Source organism: Mustela lutreola, chromosome 13 (assembly GCF_030435805.1).
Source record: "Mustela lutreola isolate mMusLut2 chromosome 13, mMusLut2.pri, whole genome shotgun sequence".
Taxonomy (NCBI): domain Eukaryota; kingdom Metazoa; phylum Chordata; class Mammalia; order Carnivora; family Mustelidae; genus Mustela; species Mustela lutreola.
In genome coordinates, this window is record NC_081302.1 from 75,623,705 (window position 1) to 75,649,596 (window position 25,892).

The following is a 25,892-nucleotide window of genomic DNA, read 5'->3' on the forward strand; positions in this document are numbered from 1 at the left end:
AATAAAGTAAACCATAATCCAGGAGCTCAGGATTGGTGTGAATGCTGGCAAGACAACTTTTTCATATCTCCTTTCATTTGAAGATACCCATGGGTGCGCCCCCCCCCCCCATCAGTGTCAGCCAAAGTGGTGTGACTGCCCTGTTTTTGTAACCTCTGGAGTGCAGCGGCCTGGAGGCCACCGTGGTAAGATCTGAGGGACCTGGGAGCAGCCTCGGACTGGAAAGATAAGACAGTACACTTTACCTCCTGGGGCACAGGCATGGGTGGGAGGCTCTCCTGCTGGCAGCTCCTTCTTAAACTTCTTAAATGCCTTCTACACTCCTCCTTAAAAACTCCATTCATTTTCTGTTTAAAAAAATAATTGAGGAAGGACCTTCAGCAGCAGGGTGGGAATTCCCAGGAGGATCCTTCCCACCTCTCTGCGAGCACAGCACTACCAAACAGCAAACACAGTGTGGGAAGAATAACACAGTCACTCACTTGGGCTTCAGTTGTCTTATGGGTAGACTTAAAAGTGTGGACTAGAGGGTTTCACATTCTTGGAGTCTCCACTGTTGTGTGCTTCTAGTTTTCAAGAGGTTGACCTAGGCAACCTGAAAGTTCACCCTGGCTGCTCCATTCATTTCACAATAGGTAGTTCTCATTCTCGGGGAACTTTTCTGGAGAAAGAACTCTTGATTGCCTGTCAGGAGTTGGCTTCCATCCTGTCTTATCTTGGGTCACCTGCGACAGGCCTGGGATGTCAGTTTGCCCTGTGGTTGCTGATTCAACTCTGAAGCTATAGTACTTCTTGGAAACAAATCAACTTTTGAGAGTTCTGAGGGCTTTTTTTTCATAAAGCTTTGTAACAAATGTAGGTGATTTTTCCATGTTTTGTTTTTTTAGAATAATTTCCCTCTCATTTCTTTTTCAATAAATTCTTAAAAAAATAAATTCTGATTACAAAAGAGTACGTGTTCATTGTTGAAAATGTGGAGAATGCAGAAAATTACACCATCTGTGATACTGAATACATAATAAAAATTGTTAGTAAGCCTATCATTCAGAGATAATTGCTATAAACACTTGGTATGTTATGTTATGGGCTTTTTTCTCTACATTTACATGTATACTTACATTTTTTATGGAAAATTGTAATATACTCCTTTTAATTTCCTTTTTGTCTCAATGTTATAGTATAAAAAATTTTCGATGTAATTAAATGTGTATAAATATAAATATATATTCCATGTAAATAAATATATATAAATAATATAAATATAAATTAAATTTATATATGTAATAAATATATTAAATATATATACTTATACACACATATGTATACACACTGTACTAGCCTTTCTATACACACCATTATATATATATGCACTATTCCTCTGTTATTTTATTCAAACAACATAGTAATAGTTGCATAGTGTTATATATTTGGGACTTTTCAAATTATGAACAACCTTGTAAAAATCCAAGAAGCTAAATTCCTCTATCAATTTATTATTATTTTATGAATAGAACTTGCTGGGCAGATAATGTGGATCTAAAACATTAAGGATTTCAGTGAATTTTGTTAAATGATATTTCTGGAAAAAAAAAAAGAACTTTAGCCATTGACTTTTCACCAACAGTGTACAACAGTGTGTTCCTTTTGCCTCAGACTGGTTAGATGAATTTTATCTTAAAAATAAAACCTTTGCCTATTTTGAATGTGGAAGATGACATTTTAATTATCCTAAGATGAGTATATTTGATTACTAGTGGAAATGAACATTTTCCCCCCTCTTTTTCTGGTAAAGAATAACATTTAAGATAGAATTACAATTAGTTTTGAAGTTACACATTTTAGACTGGTTTTATGAATAAAACCTTTTCATTTCTGTCATAATTACATAATATGCTTGAATATTGTTTGTAACCACAGTTTGCTGAGTACTCTGGTACATATTTCTTTTAAGTGATTCAGCAAGAAAGCATGCAGTCATAAACTCAGTCCCTTAGAAAAATAAATATATCAGATAATTATTCTCTGTGGTTCACAAGGGCAGATTCTGTGTACAGTTCCACAACTTGGGAACACTGAACAAAATCATCTCATTTCATTCATTTGACAAAGATTTACTGAGTTCCCACCACTGCTGTAGATGTGGACAGTCTTGCATGAGTCAGTCATGGTTCTGTGTTTGCAATTCTAGTGCAAGGAATAGATGACCAAAAAAAAAAAAAAAAAGGGCAACATACAAATAAATAAATATTTATTTATATTTATTATATTTTTAATATAATAAATAAGTAATACAATAAATATATGATATATTTATTATATAATATAATATATATATTTATTATATCATAATACAGAATGTGAAGTCTTAAACAAGAATCTGTTGAATTGGAGCATAGCAGAAGAGAAAACACTTTACTAGTTGGGCAGGATGCTCAAAGAGGACTTCCCTAGGATGACATTCAAGTTAACACCTAAAGGAGACGTGTGATAACCCTGATTGTAGGAAGGAGTTCAAGGGCACAGAGATGGATAGTGGCCAGATCATTTGGGGCCTTGCAGGGTACAGCAAGGAGGGTAAGCTTTGTTCAGAATTCAATGGGAAGCCACTGAAGAGTTTCAGGTAAGAAGATGGTGTGATCCTTCATCTATCTTAAGATGACCGTGCTTTGTTGCTGTGTGTAGAATAGAGTAGAGATGGAGTGCTTGAGTAAGAATCTGTTGCAGCAATGTAGATGAGAAACTATGGGGGCCTGAGGGAAGAAGCTGGACACAGGAGGAGGAATAATCCTAGAAACATGGAGTCACACATGCATGAATTTAACTGACTCTGCTGACTCCAAATCCTTCCCATATCCAACCTCACTAAAAATGGGACTCCTCTTAAGAGAGGAAGATGGCAGTTGCTCTGTGGGGTCGCAAAAGGAAATGCCAACTGGAAGCAGTCACCGGGTTCTTCCCTATAATTTCTCAAACATGGTAATATGTGTGTCTTATTAAACAAGGTTTAGATTCAAATCCAAACATCACTGAACACCCACCGTCAGACTGTGTTCTAGAAGCTTTCATATATACCCTATTTCACCTGCTATGACTGAAAAATAAAGCCATGCTTAAATTACCACATAAATAAAGGAAATTTGATTTACAAGAAACCTATTCATTATTCTCTGAGCACTCCCTTCCTTGGAAAGTAAGACCTCTTGCATGCATACTTTGTCCAAATGAGTCAGTCTTGTTTACTTCTGTTATGCTGAAAAAAAAAAAAAAATTGAGAAGTCTGATCTGACTGCCTAAGTTTCTCACTTCTGTTTTTGTGAGGCTGGTACAGAAAACAGTACAACCAGCTGTCACACCTAAGGACCTCCAGCCACTGCACAGACCCAATTACAACTAAAGTGACAAATATTTTAATTAACAGAAAAATAACCATTTTTCTTACGGAACCCCAAGGTCCAAGATGGTGAGTGAGAACAGGATATAACACCATTACTTTGTTCTCAATTGACCTTCCCCTAAGATCAGACAGGCCCTGGCATTGCCCTGGCTTTCCAGCCCACCCCTTTCCCTCCACCTCTACCAACACTATCACCATTATGGTGGATTTCTTCTTGAGGGCCATTATTGTCCATTTCTAACACTTAGCTTCTTCTGAACTATCCCAGCACATCAAAAGGGTTACCATAACTTGAAACACCAAAGGGAAAGAGCCAGGATTTCTGACTGATTAGGGAAATCCTTAGTCCCTTTGTTAAGATTTTCAAGAAGAGAATATCTATTTTGGACATTTAAATCTATGCAGTGGCTCTTTAAAATAGCAGGTAGAAACTCTGGGTGTCAAGTTCAAGAGCAGCAGATGAGCTTGAGATTTGGCGGTGATGGCTGTCTTGGTAGTTGAGTCACAAGTGAGGATGTGATGAATGCAGAGAAGATCTGAGGAACTGGACGTATAGTACAGTTTGAAAAGCAAGCCCACCAAGGAAGCTGAGAAGAAGCTCTTAGGGTGGTAGAAAGATACAAATGTGTCATGGACCCCAAAAGGAGAAAAGATTTCAAGAAGGAATTTGTCCTACAGCATCCGAGATAACAGAGGTCAAGAAGCCAAGGACTGAAGTCAGGTTATAAATTTCTCGGATATATAAAACTTATTCAGGTCTGTTTTGGCATGTTATTGATCAAGGTTATATGATTGGATTACATTCCCTTTCAACAATTTGTGCTTGGAGTTGTATAATTAGACTTTTATCAGCACAGTACTGACAATCACCTGCTAAGTAGTAATCGGTAAAATGAAGGTCATTTCATCACATCTTACTCTGCTGATTTTACCAGAAGTGAAAAAGCTACTTTCCACTTAAAATATTCTGTTTTGGTTTTGCCACTTTTCTATGGCACTGCCCTGTACAGCATGGGTTCTTCTGAGTTCGGTATATCTATTCACATAGCAGGTAATGACCCAATTCTCCCACACTTTTTCCCAGAATACTATGAAAACATTTTGAACAACATGATAGTACATACTCTGGTCTCTACTTAGCTTGGGCATATCATTTATATATTTAGTTCACTTCTTTTCTCTTGAGTCTGACATTATTAACGTACTTCTTGTTGGACCCAATGTGATCATAAGCAAAAATACAAATGCACATGATTTCAAGTGTCAATTTCAGAATATGCTTACAATAAAATTTCTTTGGTTCACTGAACTGAAAACACAAAAATTCAAAATCCTCCTGGAGACCAGGTGACTTATGTTACAGAACACGGCCAGGGAGATTATGCCCAATCCATGGACACTCCTCCTTTCATGCCTAGACCTTATTTTTGATTTCTGTCTTTAAGAAGGCTTGAGTGGGAACCCATGAGGGGCAACAACAGCAGTAGGTGAATAACAATTACTGGTCTGTGATGATATCCATAGACTTCGTTTTGAATCATTTTTACTCCTTTCATATATTTTCATCTTTCCTAAAAAATAAATGAGCATTTCTTTGGTAATTAACTAGGGTGTGTTAACTTTTTTTGTTTCATCCTCAGCACCTAGTAGAGTGACAGATTCCAACTGAGAGTTGGTAAATGTTTTTTAGCTTAATACACACTCAAGCACTTTATATTATTTGGGGGGGGGAGGAGGAAAAAGGCTCGCATAACAAAAATTATCACATTGACATATGCAGTGGAGAGTAAATTAAGAAGGCCTGGCTCTCTCCACGTGTAAGGGCAGGGAGAGCAAAGTATGGAAGTACATTGACTGCTAATTGTTCCTGCCCATAAGACAGAGTATCTCTTAAATGCCTTTTCCTTTCTCTTGATTTTCATGAGAAATCACAGCCTTGGGGACAAGGACCGCATTTAGAGCTAATTGCTGACATTACTTCCTCTTTCTGAGTCTATGATAGGTTTTCACTTTTTCACATGGCCCTGTGGCTTGTTTGGACCAATCAAATGTGAGCAGAAGTGGTATGTATCATTTCCAGGGAAATCTGTAAAAGCTGGTATCAGATTCACCATATTCTGTTTTCTCTGCCTTGATGCCAGTGATGATGTTAAGATGATGGCTTCATCAATCTGTGTCCATGAGTAAAAGTGATAAGGAGTAAAGTTTTCCAGTGACTGAAGATGGACAGGAAGATCAAGAGATATACCTTTGTTGTTTTAAGATACTGAGATTTGGGGCATGACCTTGACCTGCTTGATTTTATAGACCAATCACCTGAAGTGGTCATTTTCCTCCTATTTCAACAAGAGGGTCTAAGTGGGCTAAAACCATTAGGAAGTGGATATGGCTAGCATGAAAAATAGATATTTTAGTGGGAGAATGAGATTATGCTGTGCTTTACAATTCTGAAAAGCATTTTTGCATAGGTTATTTCATTTCTTCTCTCTTGTGATCTTGGAAAGTCATCAGATCTCTACCTCTCCCTTCTGGACCAACACTCCTTGGTCAATCGACTGCTCTCCCTGCCCATCCCACTTCTAATGTGCCCCTAATTTAGCACTTAGTACAGTGTACTGCAATTTTAAAATATAATCTGTCTTCCTAGGAAACTGTGTTCTCTTCATCTTTGTGTACCTTCTCTCCAACCAACACCCATGCCTCCCTGTTTCACACTCATGACAAGAGCTTCATAAATGCTCACTTGAAGAAGCCGAGAAGTGGCAGGTCCAAAGTTACAAGTAGCAATCAGGATTCAAATCTAAGACTTCCTACTCAACATTCTAGGGACTTAACTAGCATTTACTTAGCATGAAGGAAGAGAGCTCTGACCTCTGGATACTGACCTCGATGTTGCTATGAGCTCCTCCGGACCACCACATTCTGTGAACTAAAAAAAGATTTCACAGAATAACATCAAAGCCATTCAATCACCATGGTCAAGAAAAAAACAAAACCACTCCACAATCTTGTCTGAACACAGACCAGGAACATTGCTTAAACTACAAAAATGACCCAAACTGTCTACTACAAGCTGCTTCTTCATCAGTTATGGCTTTAACCTCCAACTAGTGTTCACTACTTCTTACTAAGGATTAAAGATATCCAATCATAGAATCATCCCCAGTTCTTGACAGCATCCAATACAGTGCCAGGCTTCGCCTTCTTGAACGCTTTCCACAGTCGCACAAGCCCAAATTCCCTAACCAATTCTAACACCGTTACTGAGATACCCCATTGTTCCCCCATTATGCCTGTCTCCTCCTCACCAGAACTAATCGAACTTCAGGTGTGTTCTGGTGGGCTTGTTGGAAGACATGCCCAGTCCCTCCTTTGCTCCAGGGCTATGTTGTACACACACATGTTGAGGGTTTCATCAGAAACCCTCATTAGGTGTGGGATTGTAACGCCCAGTTGATAAAGAAATGGAGGTCCAAGGACATGAAATAATTTGCGCCAGCTCACACCACCCGGAAAAGCCAGAGACCATATTTCAGACCCTTTGCGAGGAGCACTCTCTTTCCCCTACCCTCCATGGGAGCTCCCCATCTTCGGCGTTTCTTAGGGTACTTGCCCTGCGACCCGGATGCTACGGAGAACTGCACCCCAAACTTGTTACTTTTGCAACTGGTCTATGTGGAAAAACGATATCCCGGCCCAGAGACGTTTTCCCATTGCAGAGCCCTGCAGGGAGCCGCTGGAGCTGCCCAGCTGCCAGCAGCCGGGAGCCTGCAGCCGGGAGACGCGGGATCAGCCTGGGCCTCTGGGGCCGGGCTCACGAGAGTGACGTTGAGCGGACCAATCCCCGCGAGGGCGCCAGCCACGGGGCCCAATAGCAGGAGAGCCTGGCGGGACAGTGACAGCAACGCCGGCGGCAACGCCGGCACCCCAGCGGCCCCGCCTTCACCGCGGGCGGTGGTGGTCGGCGGGCGGGGGCAAGTCTTTACCGCGCACAGGACCGGCTGTGGACCCACAGACCCACCCGCCGGCCCCCGGACAGACTACGGACGGCGCAGAGAGCAGCCGCCGGTGCCTCCCGCAGCTCCCTGGGACCGAGTCCGCAGGGCCACCGAGGAGCTGAGCGACGGCTGCGCAGAGAACTGTCGCCGAGGCCACTCTGGACGCAGGAGTGCGCTTTCAGTGGTTTGCTTTAGAATGAGAGCTTGAGTTTCCCCGACAGGTGCATTTGGTCGAATTCAACGGAAATTCCCCTCCCTGTCCCTGCGCGGAGGTGCCGATCCGGCGCCCCACCCAGACGGCGGTCAGTGTCCCCGGGGCGTCCCGGGCTGCCTCGGCCTCGGGAGCATTTGCTGCTGGGGGGTGCCCTGGGAGCACAGAACACCCCCCAAAGAGAAGACAGCCCCCCGAGAGCCCGGGCCCCCAAAATGACCGGACCTGCTTCTAACCTGGCAGGAAGACTGTAACCGTGGGGTGAGTTTAAACGAGAGAAAAAAAATCCCTTTACGATTGAGAGCTGCTTTTTAAAGGCCCCCTTCCTGTCCTGTTAACGAGCCGCAAAATAACAATAACAGTTGCGCAACTGTCGTGATCTCAGAGGAACCTCGCTGTTTCCCTTATGAAAACCGGCTGGCAGTATACAGTGTGGGGACTGTAGTGAGATTATTCCAAATGAAAATGAGTGACAACTTATTAAAACTATTTTAAGGTGGCATGAGTCCTAAAAGGTCCTAACTCTTAAAAATAGTAAGTACGACAGTCTGAGGTTTACTGCTACCCTATTCCAAAGTAAAAATTAATCTCTTAGGAAGTGCTTACTGCTTTCTACTCCCTAATTTGCCTGTTTACTCCACAAAATTCCTCTAACATCCCCGTTCTTTTTCATAGAATTCAGCTACCTACCCAGGCAATATGAAGATTTTCTTTGTAGAACCTGCCATTTGCCTTAGTGCATTTGCTATGACTTTGACCTCTCCACTGACAACACAATATGTGTATAGGAGAATATGGGAAGATACAGGCAACTACAGTTTTGTATCTGATAGCAATACTTCTGAGTGTGGAAAAAACAAAAGCAGCCCCATTTTCGCATTCCAGGAGGTAAGAAATTAAGCTATCCCTGAAGTGTAATAAAAGGGGAATGTGTAATGGGGTTTTCAGTGAAAGAGGGCATTGTGCTCATCATTCGTTGATCTCTCAAGAGTCATCTCAAAACTCTAAAATCCCAAGTCAAGAGCCTTTATTCAGTTCTCCTGTTTGAAGTTTCATGACACCTTGGATCTGCTTCTTCTAAGTAAAACCCCCTTCTTCTGTGACATTGGCTGTTTTCTGAGAAAATTTCATCCTAATCTCATCTCCCCAGTGGCTGTCCCCTTTCTCCCTCCACCACCACCCCCAGCCCCCCAAAAGCCTGAAGGTTGGACCAAGGCCAGGTGGAAGGAATACTGGGTGGCCTCAGTGGAGTCAAACAGGGTGCTTCTGCCTTTCCTCTTTACATGACCCAGTTTTCAATGACCCTCGGAATGTAGCCTATCACTGAACACTGTGGGCCCTGGGGCCAGTGTCCATCGTGGGCTGGTCATAAGGCAGCATATGTCATTCCTCATTTACTCTTACCAGATCAGCTCTGACTCTCAAATGTTGAAGACGAGGTTTATCTGTGGAGGAGAGCACTCACTTTGGTGCTGAGGGTACTGAAAATGTTTAGCCAGACATTACAGAGCCTTTCCTTCTGTCTCTCTAGCCTCCTCCCCCAAATTTTTATTTAAAACAGGAGGTACATCGCCATTCTCCTGCTCCCTCAGACAGTTTTTATCAAAGTCTGCCAGTGTCCAGATGCAAAGGTGATGCATTCAGATTTGGAATCCGCCCCCCTCCCCCCAAGAAAGCCTTAAAAGCAGACCACACTTACAAACGTTGAACTGTTCCCCTAGAGGATATTTAGTCATGGCAAAAGAGAGCCTTCCCAAATCAAAGAACAAGAAGAATTTAAGGGAATTCAGATCACCTGCCAGCTGGCCCCAAGATTTTCTCCTCCGCAGAAGAGAATTCAGGTATGACTGGAAGGTGAGTCTGAGGCCTGGAAAAAGTGGCAAAGGGCCTAGAAGGAAGGCTCTAGCATTTCCGGAGGTGTTCCCCAAGGTGTCAGGTATAACCTCACTGGACTGAGGCCCGGCTGTTTGGCACAGCTTCTGCTGTTCCTCATTTTCTCTTTTCCATGGGAGAAATTTTCTTGGAACTGATAATTACTGGGAAGCCATGCAGACATCAAGGTTCTGGCCTAAAGTGAGGTCATAGAAATAGAAGGGCCAAGGGTCTTACCTCATGGTTTTGTCTCCTGACTTCAAGAATGTTTATCATTCCCAGGGAGTGAAAAGGTTCAAAAGTCTCATCAGTTTCTATATTGGATTCTGTGCTTTCCTTCAACAGATACCCAGGAGCAATGGGAGGGACAAAGGGGAAGAGGACATGAATGTCTGGAAAAAATCTCCCATCCTGGCCCTCCTAGAGTAAAGGGAGACAGGCTGTGGTTCAGTCACCTTGGTGGCCTCTGTGACTGTGCAGGTCACATGACTATTGGGCCCTGCTGGCCTTACCTAGTTGCTGAGAGCCCCCCCCCCCCACAGCCCAGAGCAGTGGTCTCATCTTAAAGATTTTTGCTGAGCGTTTAAGTTGATTGTTATTTTATTAATTGTTTTTTAATTAGGCTAGTATTCAAGAGAACATACTGCTCTAGATCCCCTCCCTTAAAGTCAGTGCTCTAGAGCTACAAGTGCTTTTTCTTAGACTGGGGAACTAGAAAGCACCACCGTCTCCACCCATAACCAAGACAGGTCAGGTGGGCCACTCACCATTAGCTCCTCAGGAAGGAGGAACACTTCTGCTTCCCAGGAGGCACCACCATCACCTTCAGCAGTTCCTTCTGGCCCCTTTTCTGGACCCTGCTTCTGCTCAGTATAAGAATATTCTCTTACCTCAGGCGGCTGGGTGGCTCCGTCAGTTAAGCATCTGCTTTGGGCTCAGGGCATGATCTCAGAGTCCTGGGATCCAGCCCTTGCTCAGCGGGAAGTCTGCTTCTCCCTCTCCCTCCGCCCCCCACTTGTGTTCTCTCTCTCTCAAATAAATAAAAGCTTAAAAAAAGAAAAGGTTATTCTTTTACCTTTAAATCCAAGACAAAAGCTCCCTGTTTTATGAGTGTCCTCCTCAATTCCCAGCTCTCCTTGGTGGGTGCTGACCACTTGCTGACTAAAAGAAGTTTAGGAGTTTGAGAACTGTTCTTATAACCCTAAAAACAAAATTTCATAATACAGGGTCAGGCCCTAATAAAATAAATGATTTTGGGGGGGGGGGTGTCAGGTTTTTCTTTGCCACTCCCCCAAAGACGAATTACTTATAAGAAGAGTGCATAACACAATAATGTATTGAACTTCTTACTGTTATACTGTTATTTATTTATCCTTCTATAAAACAAATATACACATGGGCACATGTATTGGAATGCAAGATAATAATATACATTTCAGGGTTCAGATATGAAGAATAAACTGGGCTATTTCACTTAACATTTTGAAAGTCTGTATGAATAGAAGTTTTATTTTTCAATCCATTGGGATTGAGATATAGATAGATAGATACACTCACACACATACATGTCCCTATAAATATTGATCTAATCTGTTTTTCAAAACTTTTGAGTTTTCTGAGTCTTGCGACTATAAGGTACACCCACATACTTCTCTTGGATAAGATTAGTCTCTAAAGGATGTCTTAACAAAATGGCAAGTCTCTGGGAAGGAAATTCTTGGCTGAGGGAGAAGAGGTAGGGATTCTAGGCATGTTTGTCGACTTTTGCAGAGGAAGGAATTTTTAAGCCCCTTCCCAGATTAACTGACTGGTTTTGAGGTATTAAACTGACCATTGTGGTCTGTTCTCTTCAGGTACTCTCAAGATAGGGACCCTGCTGTTTGAGGGGACAAGTTGGCATTAACCAGATCATGAAGTTGTTCTTGTTCAGTAATTTATTTATAAACCTTTTTTTTTTTAAAGAATTTTTTTCAAAGATTTTATTTATTTATTTGACAGATAGAGATCACAAATAGGCAGAGAAGCAGGCAGAGAGAGAAGAGGAAGCAGACTCCCCACTGAGCAGAGAGCCCGATGCGGGGCTCAATCCCAGGATCCTGGGATCATGACCTGAGCCAAAGGCAGAGGCTTTAACCCACAGAGCCACCCAGGCGCCCCTATTTATAAACCTTTTAATAACTAACACAATCCCTTATTACCAGCAGATAGGGACTATTTTCTACCTAATTGTAATTACACATTTTAGCCTATGAAATTGTGACTTTTTAAAAACTGATACTCCTTTCCTTAAGTTATACCTGTCTCTATCTTGTCATTCCGTTCAATCTTGACAGGAAATAGCACTTCTTACTCTGATTTCTCTCGTCTACCCTTATCTAATATATAATTATTCTTCTCCGAGTGTAAGAGGTATAGTTTGCACACAGGAGACAGAAGCCAGGATGTGGGGGAGGGGTGGAAATGGGAGGAGGAATCCCAAACTGGAACATCTTATTGACAAGTTGATTAAAAGATAACTGTTTCATTTACTTCTTTATTCAGTAAGTATTTACTTGCTGGCTTTTTATATCCATACAGACACAGAGATGTGCTCAGGAAGCCTGACCTAGTAAAAATGAAAACAGCCGAAGTTGATGAAGCACTAATGTGCAATAGATCTGGGCCGTGTGCCTTATATTGACAGAGTGACTCGAAGTGTAACTCTCAGGAGAGACTGCAAGATAGGGACTCTGGTTACCCCTCTTGTCAGATGAAGCTATCAGGATGAATGATTTGGTCAAGATCACACACAGCTAGCGAATCGCAAGGCCCATTTTACTTGCTTATTCATGTATCCATGCACCTAGTATCTAGGGCGCGCTCTGTGAAGCACTGTTGTTGGAATGGTGATACTGTGGTGAAGAAGACAGGGTTCCAGCCCTCCTGGAGCTTAGATTGTAGTGGAAAGGGCACCGAGTGCACAGTTCAATCAAAGGAATTCATCCTGTTGAGGGGTGGCAAGTCTCTAAAGAAAATATAGCCAGACAAGCTCACAGAGCACTGGGTGAGGGTTAGTTTGGTTGCTCTGAATTGTGTGATTAGTCAGAAGGCTTCTGAGGAGGTGGCATTTGAATTGAGGAAGTGAGCTGTGTGACCAGCAGGCAGAGGGAACAGCAGGCACAAAGGCAAATAGCATGGGAGGTTTGAGGGATGGCACGTGGCTCAGGGGAGCGAGGAAGTGGAGATGAAATCAGAGAAGTCACGATGCTGGCCACCCACACCATGGCAAGGAATTCGGATTTATTTTTGCATAAGGAAAGCCACTGGGGGATTTTGAGCAGAGGAGTGACATGGGCTGATTGTTTTTAAGGATCACTCTAATGTGATCTATGTGAAGAACTGATGACATCTGAATCTAGATTGATCTGACTCTTAATCCTTACGCCAAAGAGTGTAACTGGGAAATGGTAATTGCCATCCGAGAAGGTTCAACAGAAGGAGAGATTACATCTGTTTGGGCATTTCAGGGAAATCTGAGTGGGACTTGACTATGGACTATGCCTGTAACATAGGGTCCTGGGGGAGTGAGTGTAGATAATGCAAAAAGAGTGGGGTTGGACTGCATCTCTGTGGTCTCACGTAACAGACAAGGAATGTGAACTTTCTCCAGCAGGCTGTGGGCTGAGCAGCTCAGAGACATGCTGCTGGTGTGTTTTGGCAAGACGCTCCCACCATTAGCGTGTATGATGTGCGAAGTGAGGAGGCTGGCATCATAGACTGCACTGAGGGGAGAGCCAGCTAGATGCTGGGGCAGTCCAGGTGAAAACTATAAACCCTGTCCTCCCAGGGGCAGCTCTCAGACTGTGAAGAGGTAAAGGACATGAGAAGCACTGGGTATTGGTGGCCCTGGGTGAAGGGAAAGGCCAGAAACAATGATGACTGAAGTTTTGAGTCTGAGTGACAGAACATTCCCTGACCATATGAAATTGCTTGCATTGTTTGACTACATAAAAATAAACGCAGGCTCACTCTTTAAAAAAAAACAAAACATTAATTTCAGTATTTGATATCTTTGTGGTTCATCAGCTATTTTAGGGTGCTTTCTAAATATTACATGAATCTATTTTTAAAAATGAGTTTAGTAATCCCTAGTAGAAAAATGACATACTATTTATATAAAATTTGGAAGATACAGAGAAAAGTGGCAAACAGGACATGCTTTTAAACCACCCAAAACTCTTCCCACCAAATAACTAGCATAATGATTATAATGTCTTTCAGTCTGTGTGTGTAGCTGGTGGCTTTGGTCTTTGGCAGAGTCAGGTTTATTTTACTCCTCAGTTCGGTTCATGGCATGCTACCATCTTTAGTCAGTGCAAAGCTGCTCTTTGGGTTTTATCTTATTTTTTAGTAAGTAAAGAAATAGATTAGAAGAAACTTATTTGTGGATACACATAAGAACAAAACCGAGTGCTTCCTAAATAAAGGTCTATCAAATATGATATTTATATATGACACTCATTCGCCTTTAAGTAGACAGAAAAATCTATCACAGGTAAGGGTATTGCTCTTGCTTTCAGCAGTGGGCATGATCTCAGTGCTAAGCTGTTTAGAGAAGACAGAAAAATCATTATATGACTAGTTCTGGATGTATTAGGTCTGTGGATCTCTATATAAGAAAGATACACACCAGTACACAATTTTCTGTTTGTGAGTTCAAGTCCCCACCATGGTACTTGCATATGACACCTGAGCTTTGATTACTGTACTGCCTCTTGGTATTTGCTTTGTGAACTGGATGAAGATTCAGGCTGTATCAAACCCACGTTCCTTATTGGTGACCTACTAGAAAGGTAAAGAAAAATATGCACTGGAATATTTCTGTGAATTTGTCTGTATTTCTGTAAACACATCGTCTTCTTTTTTGTCTCTTTGCAGGAAGTTCAGAAGAAAGTGTCTCTTTTCAATCTGCAGATGGACATAAGTGGATTACTTCCTGGTCTGGTGTCTACGTTCATACTTCTGTCTCATAGTGATCATCGAGGACGAAAATTCCCTTTGATTTTGTCTTCTGTTGGTGCTCTAGCAACCAGTATTTGGCTCTGTTTGCTTTCCTATTTTGCTTTTCCATTCCAGCTTCTGATTGCATCTACCTTCATTGGTGCCCTTTGTGGCAATTATACCACATTTTTAGGAGCCTGTTTTGCCTACATAGTTGATCAATGTACAGAACAGAAACAAAGAACAATTCGAATAGCTATAATCGACTTCATACTTGGACTTGTCACTGGATTGACAGGACTGTCTTCTGGCTATTTTATCAGAGAATTGGGTTTCGTGTGGTCCTTTGTAATCATTGCTATGGCTCTTACTGTTAACTTGATTTACATTTCATTTTTTCTTGGTGATTCAGTGAAAGAATCTTCATCTCAGAATGTTTCCATGTCATGTAGCGAAGGCTTTAAAAACCTATTTTACCGAACTTCCATGCTTTTTAAAAATGCTTCTGGTAAGCGACGGTATTTTCTTTGTTTGTTACTTTTTACAATGATGACTTACTTTTTTGTGGTAATTGGTGTTTCCCCCATCTTTATCCTTTATGAATTGGATTCACCACTCTGCTGGAATGAAGTTTTTATAGGTTATGGATCAGCTTTGGGTAGCGTCACATTTTTTAGTAGTTTCCTAGGAATATGGCTTTTTTCTTACTGTATGGAAGACATTCACATGACCTTCATTGGAATCTTTACCACCATGGGAGGAATGGTTATGACTGCTTTTGCCAAAACAACGTTGATGATGTTTCTAGGTAAGTCACAAATGTAGCCTTAGAACTTACCATGTATTTATGTTTATACCAAATGATTTTAATCTGTTGGGTGATACACTTTCAATATAAAATTCTCTAACACATTCTAGTTCAAGTAAGGCATTTTGTTAAAAGCCACTTTGCCTGAAAGTGAAAGCCAATTTGCTTTTTAAAAAAGCAATTCACTGAATAACCACAATTTCCCAAATTTGCATACTTGCCAAAAAATTGTTTTTGAGGAACATTCTTCTTGTGAGTCAATTCTTTAAAAGAGCTTTCGCCAACTTGAATATTTCTTGAAATGCTGAAGGTTGGGGCACTTGGGCGGCTCAGATGGTTGAGCATCCAACTCTTGACTTTGGCCCAGGTCATGATCTCAGATTCATGAGATGGAGCCCGGCATCAGGCTGTCCGCTTGTCCGCTAAGCAGGGAGTCTGCTTGAAATTCTCTCTCCCTCCCCACACCCGCCCCTCTCCCTCTCTTAAAAAAAAAAAAAAAAAGCTGCTAAAAAAGCTACTTTCCATAAAAATTTGAAAAAGCATTATCTAAAGTAGATTCAAAAGATTTGTAAAATTCATGTGTATTGAATATATTCAAGAAAATTCTTTAAAGACAAGATTTTGCAAATTGATCCTTTCATGAATTGGCTTTTGATAAATCCCTTTTTGCCAAATTAGGCTTCTTCCTTAACTAACTGTTCCAGAAGTGGCTTCTGTAGGCCTTGAGTGAGATGCTGCATTTGAAAGAACTAAGGGATCTATAAAGTGGGACGTAGAGAAAGGTCCAATTCCATCTTTTTCTACAAAGGCACTATCAACCTCTGACTACCTTGCAGGGAAGCAGGGTGACCAAAGAGAATTGGGCTTAATATCCATTTATAGTACCAGGTGATCTGGGCAAGTTACTTAACTACTCCAGGCCCTCATTTGCTCATCTGTAATATGGGCACAGTAACACAGAATTCACCAGGTTATAATGAATATTAGAAGAGATCACTGTAAAGCACTTAGCACAATGCCTTGTATTCAGTAAATGTCAGTTCTCCCTGTCTCCCTTAGAGTTTCCAAGACCAAGTAAGTTGATCTATGTGAAAGCACATTGAAAATTATAGAGTCATCAGCAAAAATAATATATTGCTATTTTAGCATATAACTAGAGATGTTATTGACTATTAGGGGCCCATAATGTAGGAGGAGAAGCAATCTGTGTTCATGAAATTATTCCACATAAAGATGAAGAAGCAGAAAGATAAAGAACAAATTTATCAATACGTGCATCAAACTAATAAAAGAATGTGGAGGAATGCCAAGTCTGAAAAAGGAGAAACAGAAAACTAATGTGAAAAACTAAGTCACACCTCGCTAAATGAGAGTTTGCTACAATAATCAGGGAAATAGTAGATCAGTCCCAGCTGGCAGATTATATAGATTTGGACCTCAAACCTCCCTGAACTCGTTCTGAGCACTGAAATAAGAGGGTAAACAAAACTTGAACTGGTCTGTCTACAGGCTACCTGTGTATTCATTAAACAGAAGTCTGTAATTAGTTACTTCAGTCCTTAGGTGCAGTGAGTTAGGATGCTTAGAGAGAAAACATTTCACATTGAAAATTGACCACAGGTTTTTGGATTTAGCCTGTGATTTCCCACCATTTCTCTTACAGTGAGGCTGCCGTTCCTTTTCACTATCGTGCCACTCTCTGTTCTACGCTCCATGGTATCAAAAGCAGTTCGTTCCACTGAACAAGGTGAGTTTAATCTGCCGAAGGAAAATCATGAATTTACAATCTGTACCAACTCAAATCTATATATGACCTTTGTTTGGTTCTTCAGAATATTCTACAGCCCTTTTCCTGCTCAGAACTTCTTTAGAACTAAGTGGTAAGTTCTGTGTTTGGAAGAGGTTTATATTAAGGCAAGGCTGCCCCTGGCCCAGGTCTTCTGCTTTGGAGGGCTTGCTGTGGCCAGACCCTGCCCCAAGAAGAGAGGAGTGCTCAGAGCTAGGCAGATGCTGACTGGGAGCCCACCACACCTACCCCTTCTAGACTACGTTTTGGGTACCAGGACCCCTGTAATTCTCAGCCAGATAGCTCTGGGTTCATGTCCGTGAGGGCCTGACTCTTTTGCCTAAAGGTGGAGTGACCCCATTGTGCTCCCCCTTTAGACCATAGGGTTTGCCTCTATGGGTTTGCTCAATCCCAGGACCCTGTGAGATTATGACCTGGACTGAAGGCAAAGGCTTAACCCACTGAGCCACCTAGGCGCTCCTCAAAATGGGATATTTTCGTGAAATGTTATAAACTTTCAAGTAATCAGAGAGGGGAAATACTGCATAGGGTTTCACTAGCCTTTCACTATCCCTATTACCTTGAATAAGAAAGGAGAGAAAACTAGATTTGGGTAATTATTTTGCAGTCTCTGTGCTCTGTATAGCTGTGAAGCTCCCAGCTAAAGCCACCCCAGATGACCTCTTATCTGGTCACTACCTGCACACTCCTTGTGATTATAAATTGGAACACCATAAAAACAGACTTGACTTTAGAAGTCTATTGAATTTTTTAAAATAAACTAACCTGCACTTATTATTTAATCCAGTTTATCTATGGCGACTGTTAGACAAGTTGAACTGCTTGTAGAAGTTAAGCAACAAGCAAACCCTACTTTGTAATAGTGTTGCTGTTTATGCCAGACAGACATACCACATGACCAACTTCTGTCAAGAATGGATTTAAGCCATTGCATAATAGGACTAGAACAATCCAGTCTTCCATGGCACTGTGCCTAGCTGTAGCAAGGGATCAGAAATATAAGAAAATAACACAGTTAGATAGGGAGGAGTATTTCCTCCCAATTAAACTGAACTTCATGTCTTATCATAAAACATGGAGATAGTATTGTCTTTATGCTACTTGCTAATTGGTAACTGGGCTCTTGAATTAAGCTTTTATTCATTCACTTGACAAATATGGATTAAATAGATCTACCATGTGCCAGGACACATTGTTTACTGCTGTGTACAACAGTAAACACAGTAGATGCACACTTAACATGAACAGAGCTTTCGTTTTAGTTAAAAGAAGACACATATATGAAAATACAGTATTCTTCAGAGCTATGTTTATGTTTTTTGAACATATGTTTTGTGACCTGTCATTCAATGAAGAATGAGAAACAACCTATGAGAATATATACTAGGGTAAAAAAAAGTTTAAACAGATAAAAATCAACACACAGCACAGCTACTAGACTAAGACCATGGGGAAAATGAGAACATATACATATGAGCCATAATCCAGTTATGAAAGGTGATCCTCAAGCTTGCCTTTTCCTTCTCTGTCCAATCAAATACAAGTATTTACGTGATTTGCATTGTTTGTAAGAAAAATACATTACCATTTACCATGGAGAAGTAAACTTGGCAAAGTGAGGAAGAAGCACAATGGCTTAATCCAAGAGCCTGCAGAAGCTCCACAGGAACCTATCCTGGGGACATCATGGAGAGTGGAAAACTGTCACAGAACTTTGTATCTGGTGATGCTAAATTTCACAAAGAGGAAGAAAGGTATATCCTGTCTAGAGGTTTAACTGCTTGGTCAATGTGGTCTTGGATTCCAGACAAAACTAAAAATCGGTAGAATGAATGAGCCCTTTTCTATGATTATGAGCCTGGACTAACCATGCAGCCACATTGTGCTTCTCGAATAATGTTCCAGGGCCTACTGCCCTCTCCCAAACGTGGGAAGAGCAAGCATGACAGACAGCAGCAGTCTCCCCACTCAGTCTTGCCAGCCACTTCTGAATGGAGGCGGTTTCAAGCAGGGAAGGCAGAAAAGAATCACGCAGCATCAAACCATGGCATAATGAGAACACAGAAACTTAAAGAGTCATGCAGAGGAATCTTGTGGACTGGATTTGTTGTCACTTTCAGGGGAGGGCTCAAATTCAAACTGCAGAACCTATATGCAATCATCTGTCTTTCTCTGCAGCTGTCACTTTTGCCAGATCTGAGAAGCAGATGAAAAGAATTGCTTTAACTTTCAAAAGGCCCCAGGGTGGAACCTTTGCTGGTGGGAGCCACCTGAGCTTATCTATATGGAGCATGTCACAGATGTCCCCAGTTTAGGGATAGAGTGGGAGATAATCTTGAAGAACAATGGTAGCTGTGGCTATGTATGCGGCTGTGTAGGGAGAGGAGACTGTGGATTTCAAATGGGTCAGCTGCTGTTGCCTCTTAACTTTGCCTTACTGACTCCAAACTGTTGTGTTTTCAATATCCTCACATCCTCATATTAGGTCAAGGAGTACTGGTGACCTCAGTTTCTTCACCTGCAAAATGGTTACCGGCTTCTCGGGGATTTAGAAAGTATAGCTTTAGCTCCCCAAGCAGTGCCCCACGTTTGCTTTCTTCAAGGAGGAACATTTTTTTTTCAGGTTTTATTTATTTGACAGTCAGAGATCACAAGTGATCTCTCCTGAGAGAGAGGAGGATGCAGGCCCCTGCTGAGCAGAGAGCCCAATGTGGGGCTCAATCCCAGGACCCTGGGATCATGACCTGAGCCAAAGACAGAGGCTTTAACCCACTGAGCCACCCAGGTGCCCCAAGGAGGAACAATTTCTCCCTCATTTTGTTTATTGTTTTCTTACTCAGTCATTTCCTTTTCTCCCTCCACACCCCAACTCCACACAGGCACCCTGTTTGCTTGCATTGCTTTCTTGGAAACACTTGGTGGAGTTGCTGCAGTTTCTACTTTTAATGGAATTTATTCAGCCACCGTTGCTTGGTACCCAGGCTTCACCTTTCTACTGTCTGCTGTTCTGTTACTAATTCCAGCCATCAGTCTATGGTATGTAATTATTTCTAATCATTTTATCAAAGGATAGGCAGATTAAGTGAATTCCCTAACCTCAAATTACATAAACTGTTAAAGTTGTTAAAAAACAAAATTCAACTGAGTAACTTTTTTTTTTTTTAATTTATTTTTGTTTTAGAGAAAGAGTGAGTGGGTGGGGAGGGCCAGAGCGAGAGAGAGCCTTAAGCAGGTTCCATGCTCAACGTGGAGCCAGATGTGGGGCTGACTCTCACAACCCTGAGATCATGACCCGAGCAAGAACAAGGGTTGGATGCTTAACCGACTGAGCCAGCCAGGCACTCCTCAACTGAGTGACTTTTAAAGATCTAATTGGCTCTACTAATTGATTGATGAATTAGGCAGCATCCCATTTAGCAAGCAGAGGGGAGCTCTGCAGAGCTGTGCTGAGCAGAAGGTTTTCACAGAATGGAGGGTGGATCAAGAAGTTATTAGCCAAAGAGCAGAAACAATTGTTTCAGGCAAAGTCACCTTCCCTTAAGGAGAAGAGCAGGGGGTCTTATCGGGTGGATGACCCTGTCTTCCTCTGGGGGATGGAGAGGGCTTATGTGGCAGGGCCACTGGTACTGATCAGAAAACTCTTGCCTGAGTCGTGAAGATTCTGCTTCTGGGAGAGGTTGGAACTGCAGTTAAGTTACATTTTCAGTCCAGGTTTGGTAACTTGGCCTACCTGATGCCATTTTGGGCCTGTGGTTTTCTTTTTAACAAAGTTTTGCCTCAGAATGTACTTTTCTCAATAACTTTTAGACATGAAGACATCTATTGATAATGTTGGAAACCTAAGAAGAAAGAGACAAATGACAAGGCTGACCAGAACTAGGAGAAAGAAAGACTGGGTCAAACTATAATTAGCTACCCCATCTCTTTAAATATGAACAACTGATTAAATTAGCAATGAAGAATACATACATGTATATATATAGAGAGAGAGAAAGATTCAAACTATGATTTCCTAGAGTATAATATCCTCTAAGGGTCAAAGATTACTATAAGTCTTGGGTTGATGACAAGAGCAAGTAGTGTACACTGAATATCAGGAATTTTCTTTCTAGAGAGTTGGCTTATTTAATGACTCCCTTTTTAAAGGTAAATACCCAAATAAATACAAAATACTAAATTCTATTTGTGAATAGTACACAGAATAAGAAGACCAAAGTCATACACATAAGAGAAATACTTATATCTCCCTTTGCCTTTTGGTTAATGAGAAGTATGATCTAACTAGGTTAAGTGTTTGCTAACATGCCCAGGCATCAGAGTCAGCACATTCTGTGGGGCCAGCACATTGAGCTGAGAGTACACCACCTTTTCTTCGCTGGGCTTTGCCCATTCCACGTGGCTAAGAGCATAGTGCAGTGATGGGAGTCAGTAGCAAGTGGGGCACAAAAGGCATCTCTGCTTTCTCCTGAGCACTGGGGTGGGCTGGGGTGGGGTGAATAAGGGTGAAAAGTACCAGTGTACTCAGGCCTTACATATTCTGCCAAGACTGTGAACTCCTTAAAGGACTGCCCTACATTTACTCATAGTAGGACCGCAATATGTATTATCTCTACTGAATTTTGACCCCTAGATCTGTGTAAGAGTATAATAGTATTTACAATTCCTCTGTAATTTTGATGAAAAGTTATTTTTACTAGGTATCTTTTTTAAAAAAAGACTATTCACCTATTGAACTGGCAAAATTAAAAATACTTGTTGTGCTAATGAGTACACAATGAGACAATCTTACACATTGCTGGTAGTGGTATTATTTGGCACTATCATTTTTGGAAGGCAATTCATAAATGTATATCAAAAGCTTTTTTAAAAGTTCAAAGTATTTGACCCAGTGATTCCTTTTAGAAACATATCCTAAGGGAATGGTCAGCAATGTCAAAAACTTATATACAGTTGACCCCTGAACAACAACGCAGGTCTGAACTGCATGGATTCACTTGACATGCAGATTTTTTTCAACATATATAGTACTGTAATGGATTTTTCTCTTACAATTTTCTTAATAACATTATAAAAATATTATTATAAAAATATTATAAAAATACAGCAATTATATATGTTATATGTATTAATACATATATATAGAGAGAGACATATCATATATGCATATATATAGACATACCAAATACATGTTAATAAACTGCATTATGTTACTGGTAAAGCTCCCAGTCAATAGTAGGCTATTAGTAGGTAAATTTTTAGGGAGTCAACAGTGATATGAACTGCATGGTCACCCCAACCCCTGCATTGTGCCAGCGTCAACTGGTATAAAGATGTTCATTAAGACAAAAAAATTTTTTTTAATGACCAAAATGAGAATGATTAAATAAATGATGGTGCATTCATAGCATGAAAAAACTTTAGTAAGAATTGGGGAGTAGAAAAATGGGTAATTTTAATTTTATTCTTCATATATTTATGTATATCTGTTATGAACACATATACAGCTAGCTAAAAGATAGTTATCCTTTTAATACTGTTTCTAATGTAAATGTAGATGATCTTCTGAGATTTTTTTTAACCCAATACTGTTCAATATTTTTTTTAAGATTTTACTTATTTATTTGACAGACAGAGATCACAAGTAGGCAGAGAAGCAGGCAGAGAGAGAGTGGGAAGCAGGCTCCCTGCTGAGCAGAGAGCCTGATGCGGGGCTCGATCCCAGAACCCCAGGATCATGACCTGAGCCAAAGGCAGAGGCTTTAACCCACTGAGCCACCCAGATACCCCTGTTCAATATTTTTAAAAATAAAACTACATGCAGGGTGCCTGGGTGGCTCAGTCAGTTGGGCATCTGTCTTCAGCTCTAGTCATGATCTCAGGAGATCAAGCCCTGCATCAGGCTCCTCACTCAGCAGGAAGTTGCCTTGTCCCTTTGCCCGTTCAGCCCCATGCTCGCACACTCTCGCAAATCTTTAAAATAAAACTACATAGGGGCGCCTGGGTGGCTCAGTGGGTTGAGCCGCTGCCTTCGGCTCGGGTCGTGATCCCGGGGTCCTGGGATCGAGTCCCGCATCGGGCTCTCTGCTCAGCGGGGAGCCTGCTTCCTCCTCTCTCTCTCTCTGCCTGCCTCTCTGCCTACTTGTGATCTCTGTCTGTCAAATAAATAAATAAAAAAAAAAAAATTAAAAAAAAAAAATAAAAAAAAAATAAAATAAAACTACATGCTTTTTTTTTTTTTTAAAGATTTTACTTATTTACTTGAGGGGTAGGGAGGACAGAGGGACAGGGAGAGAGAATCCTAAGCAGGCTCTGCACTGAGCACCAAGGCCCGACACAGGGCTCCATCTCACCACCCTTCGATCATGACCAAGATCATAACCTAAGTCAACCAAGAGTCAGTCGCTTAACTGAGTCACCCATTCCAGATGTCTTCTTGTCCCAGCTCAGTTACAGGTACTGAATATGAATTTCAGCCATATCTATAGTCATAACTACTTTTTGTGGACTATAGGATAAACAATGGGACAGATGGACATTTTAGGTACCTGAAAGAGAAAAAAAAAACTGTATATTTTTTATTTTCAGAATGCTATGCATAGTGAAGTCAGCTAGACTCAAAATGCCATTACGTTCTGTCTACATATAATTTGCATAATTTATTGGAACCTATATAATCAGGGGAAAGATAGAGTATAGGTTATTTATTTATGTACTGCCTTCATCACAATTTTAAAATGTCTTGTTTGCTTTTGCAGTGTGGTCAAATGCACCAGCTGGAATGAAGGAAGCTATGTACTTCTTACAGAAGAGGAATCCAGTGAAGACACTTCAGAGAGATGATTGTGATAAAAAAAAAAAATAACTGAAAGTACACATCATATACTCTGACTTCTGAGGAATGTAAACTGGCTCCATAATCAATATTTCATGACTAATCAATGTTACATGTCCTTTCTTCTAAGCTGAACAGTGAGAGAACTAGCTCTTGGCTCTAGCTTCTTACAGTATCATGCACTTTGAGCACTCTATGAGTATCATGTGATAGATTTCCATAGATAGAAGAACAAATCTCAAAACACTTCCCATTTTTGGATTTAGGAAAGAAACTGAAACTTCACAGTATAAAGAGGGATTAAGAAACTTGACATAATAAAAAGCAATAATCTCCTGACATACTCCAGTCTCATGCTGGGACCAAGGAAGGAGAACTAACTCTATACCTCAGTTTCTTCATCTGCAAAATGGGTTTGTGACCTCTTGAAGATTTCAAAGGCTTAACTGTTCAAAATTATGATGAATGATTCACTGACAGGAAAATAATGATAAAACATTCAAATATTTCTAGTACAATCGTACCTCTGCTTGGATAATGCTTTGTTTTCTAGAGCCCATCAGTGAAAGCATTTAATGGATTCAAAAACCTTAAAATGGAATCACTTTAAATGACACATATTTTCACTTTTCCTAATATGTTTCATCAGCGACAGGCATGATAATAATTAGATAGGTAACACGGGGTCACTGGAAAAAAATCATAAAAAGTTGTTTATAAAAAAATGTAAAAACTGAGCAAACAATCAATCAGGAACTAATATTACAGAGCCAATATTCATTCCTTACTTTTTATCAAAGAATAGCCATTTCTTACTGCCTTAAACTCATCCTGAGACCCACCCTAGTCCCTGAAAACACATTCTTTCATGCCTTCTGTCTTTCTATATGCTGTTCATTTGCCTTTCCTCCCTTGGGACAATGAAACTTGATTCTCAGCCAAAACACTGCTTCCTCTGTATAGTCTTCTTGACACTTCTTCCCTACTCCTGTAGTCCCCCCAATCCCTGCAGGGTGCCCACAGCACTTTCTGTATACTTCATCCTAGCATCTTCCATTGTCTTCTAATATTTGTCTTCCCTACTTGAAATGAGCACCTTGAGGACAGGGACAATCTTTGATTCCTCATTTTATTTTTCTCCTCAATAAATGTTTGTTGAACTAAATACAAAATTTTGTTTTTACTTGTAAAAGTAATTTAAAACTCCATATTTAGTAATGTGTCGTGTGACACTTTTAATAATGTGTCATGAGAGTAGCCACTGGTATCATGCCATAGCCATTAAGTCAGCCTGAAAAATATGCTAGCCTATACACTTTTTAAATTGTTTTTTTTTTTTTACCAGTCCCTCAATGTCTTTTATGTTTTAAGTTACCATATATAGTAATGCAAATGCCTTGAAGTACAACTAGATGATTCTTCCTAATTTCTCTTGACCATGGATAGAGTTTTCCATTCGACAGCACTGCTTACACCTTTTCCTGTAGGGTAATCATGATTGCTGGACTAACCAAGAGCACTCAATGTAAAATATTATAAATGTTTATTTCCAAGACTATTCCTTTTAAGTCTACCTAATGTCTCTTGGAAGCCCAGGTAAGAACTGAGTGCTTTCTATATATATATGTAATTTTTTCTCCCTTCCAATGCTCTTTCCACACCAAAAAATATTTTATGGCTTGCAAAGTGTTCCTCTGTATCAACTTACTATATACTCTCTTAATAACTCTGACAAAGTAGATATTCATTTTCCTCATTTTACAGACAAGGCAGGTAAGTCTCCGAGAGACCTGGCCAGTTATTCAACTACTACTAAGCAGGAGCATCACTCAGAGATGGTCTTGGCCCTGCTGAGATTCTTCATAGCTAAGGTATACATGTTACAGATTGTAAATCCAAAGGAAGGTGGAATATGAAGTGCCCCCCAACACATCAGCACTACTGTACACAACTAAACTGCCTACGATATTGCCTTTTTTGTGGTTAGACA

General features: G+C 40.8%; 1 protein-coding gene and 1 long non-coding RNA gene across 3 annotated transcripts; one reads left to right on the forward strand and one right to left on the reverse strand.

The window, feature by feature from the left end:
• Positions 1 to 251: 251 nt before the first annotated feature.
• Positions 252 to 10,677, reverse strand: LOC131813676 (uncharacterized). Its single transcript, XR_009346890.1, has 4 exons — positions 10,551 to 10,677; positions 9,713 to 10,338; positions 6,280 to 6,316; positions 252 to 347 (listed from the first exon to the last, which is right to left on the reverse strand). It is a non-coding gene; the product is annotated as an uncharacterized LOC131813676 (long non-coding RNA).
• SLC46A3 (solute carrier family 46 member 3) lies at positions 7,282 to 25,074 on the forward strand. Of its 2 annotated transcripts, XM_059144055.1 has the most exons (6): positions 7,282 to 7,864; positions 8,279 to 8,491; positions 14,393 to 15,263; positions 16,927 to 17,010; positions 19,950 to 20,106; positions 23,826 to 25,074. In XM_059144055.1, exons 2-6 carry the CDS (start codon positions 8,303 to 8,305, stop codon positions 23,908 to 23,910), a joined length of 1,386 nt encoding a protein of 461 aa, XP_059000038.1. In that variant the 5' UTR covers positions 7,282 to 7,864; positions 8,279 to 8,302; the 3' UTR covers positions 23,911 to 25,074. The 2 variants fall into 2 exon arrangements, with proteins under 2 accessions (XP_059000038.1, XP_059000039.1); XM_059144056.1 differs by lacking the exon at positions 8,279 to 8,491.
• Positions 25,075 to 25,892: the final 818 nt, after the last annotated feature.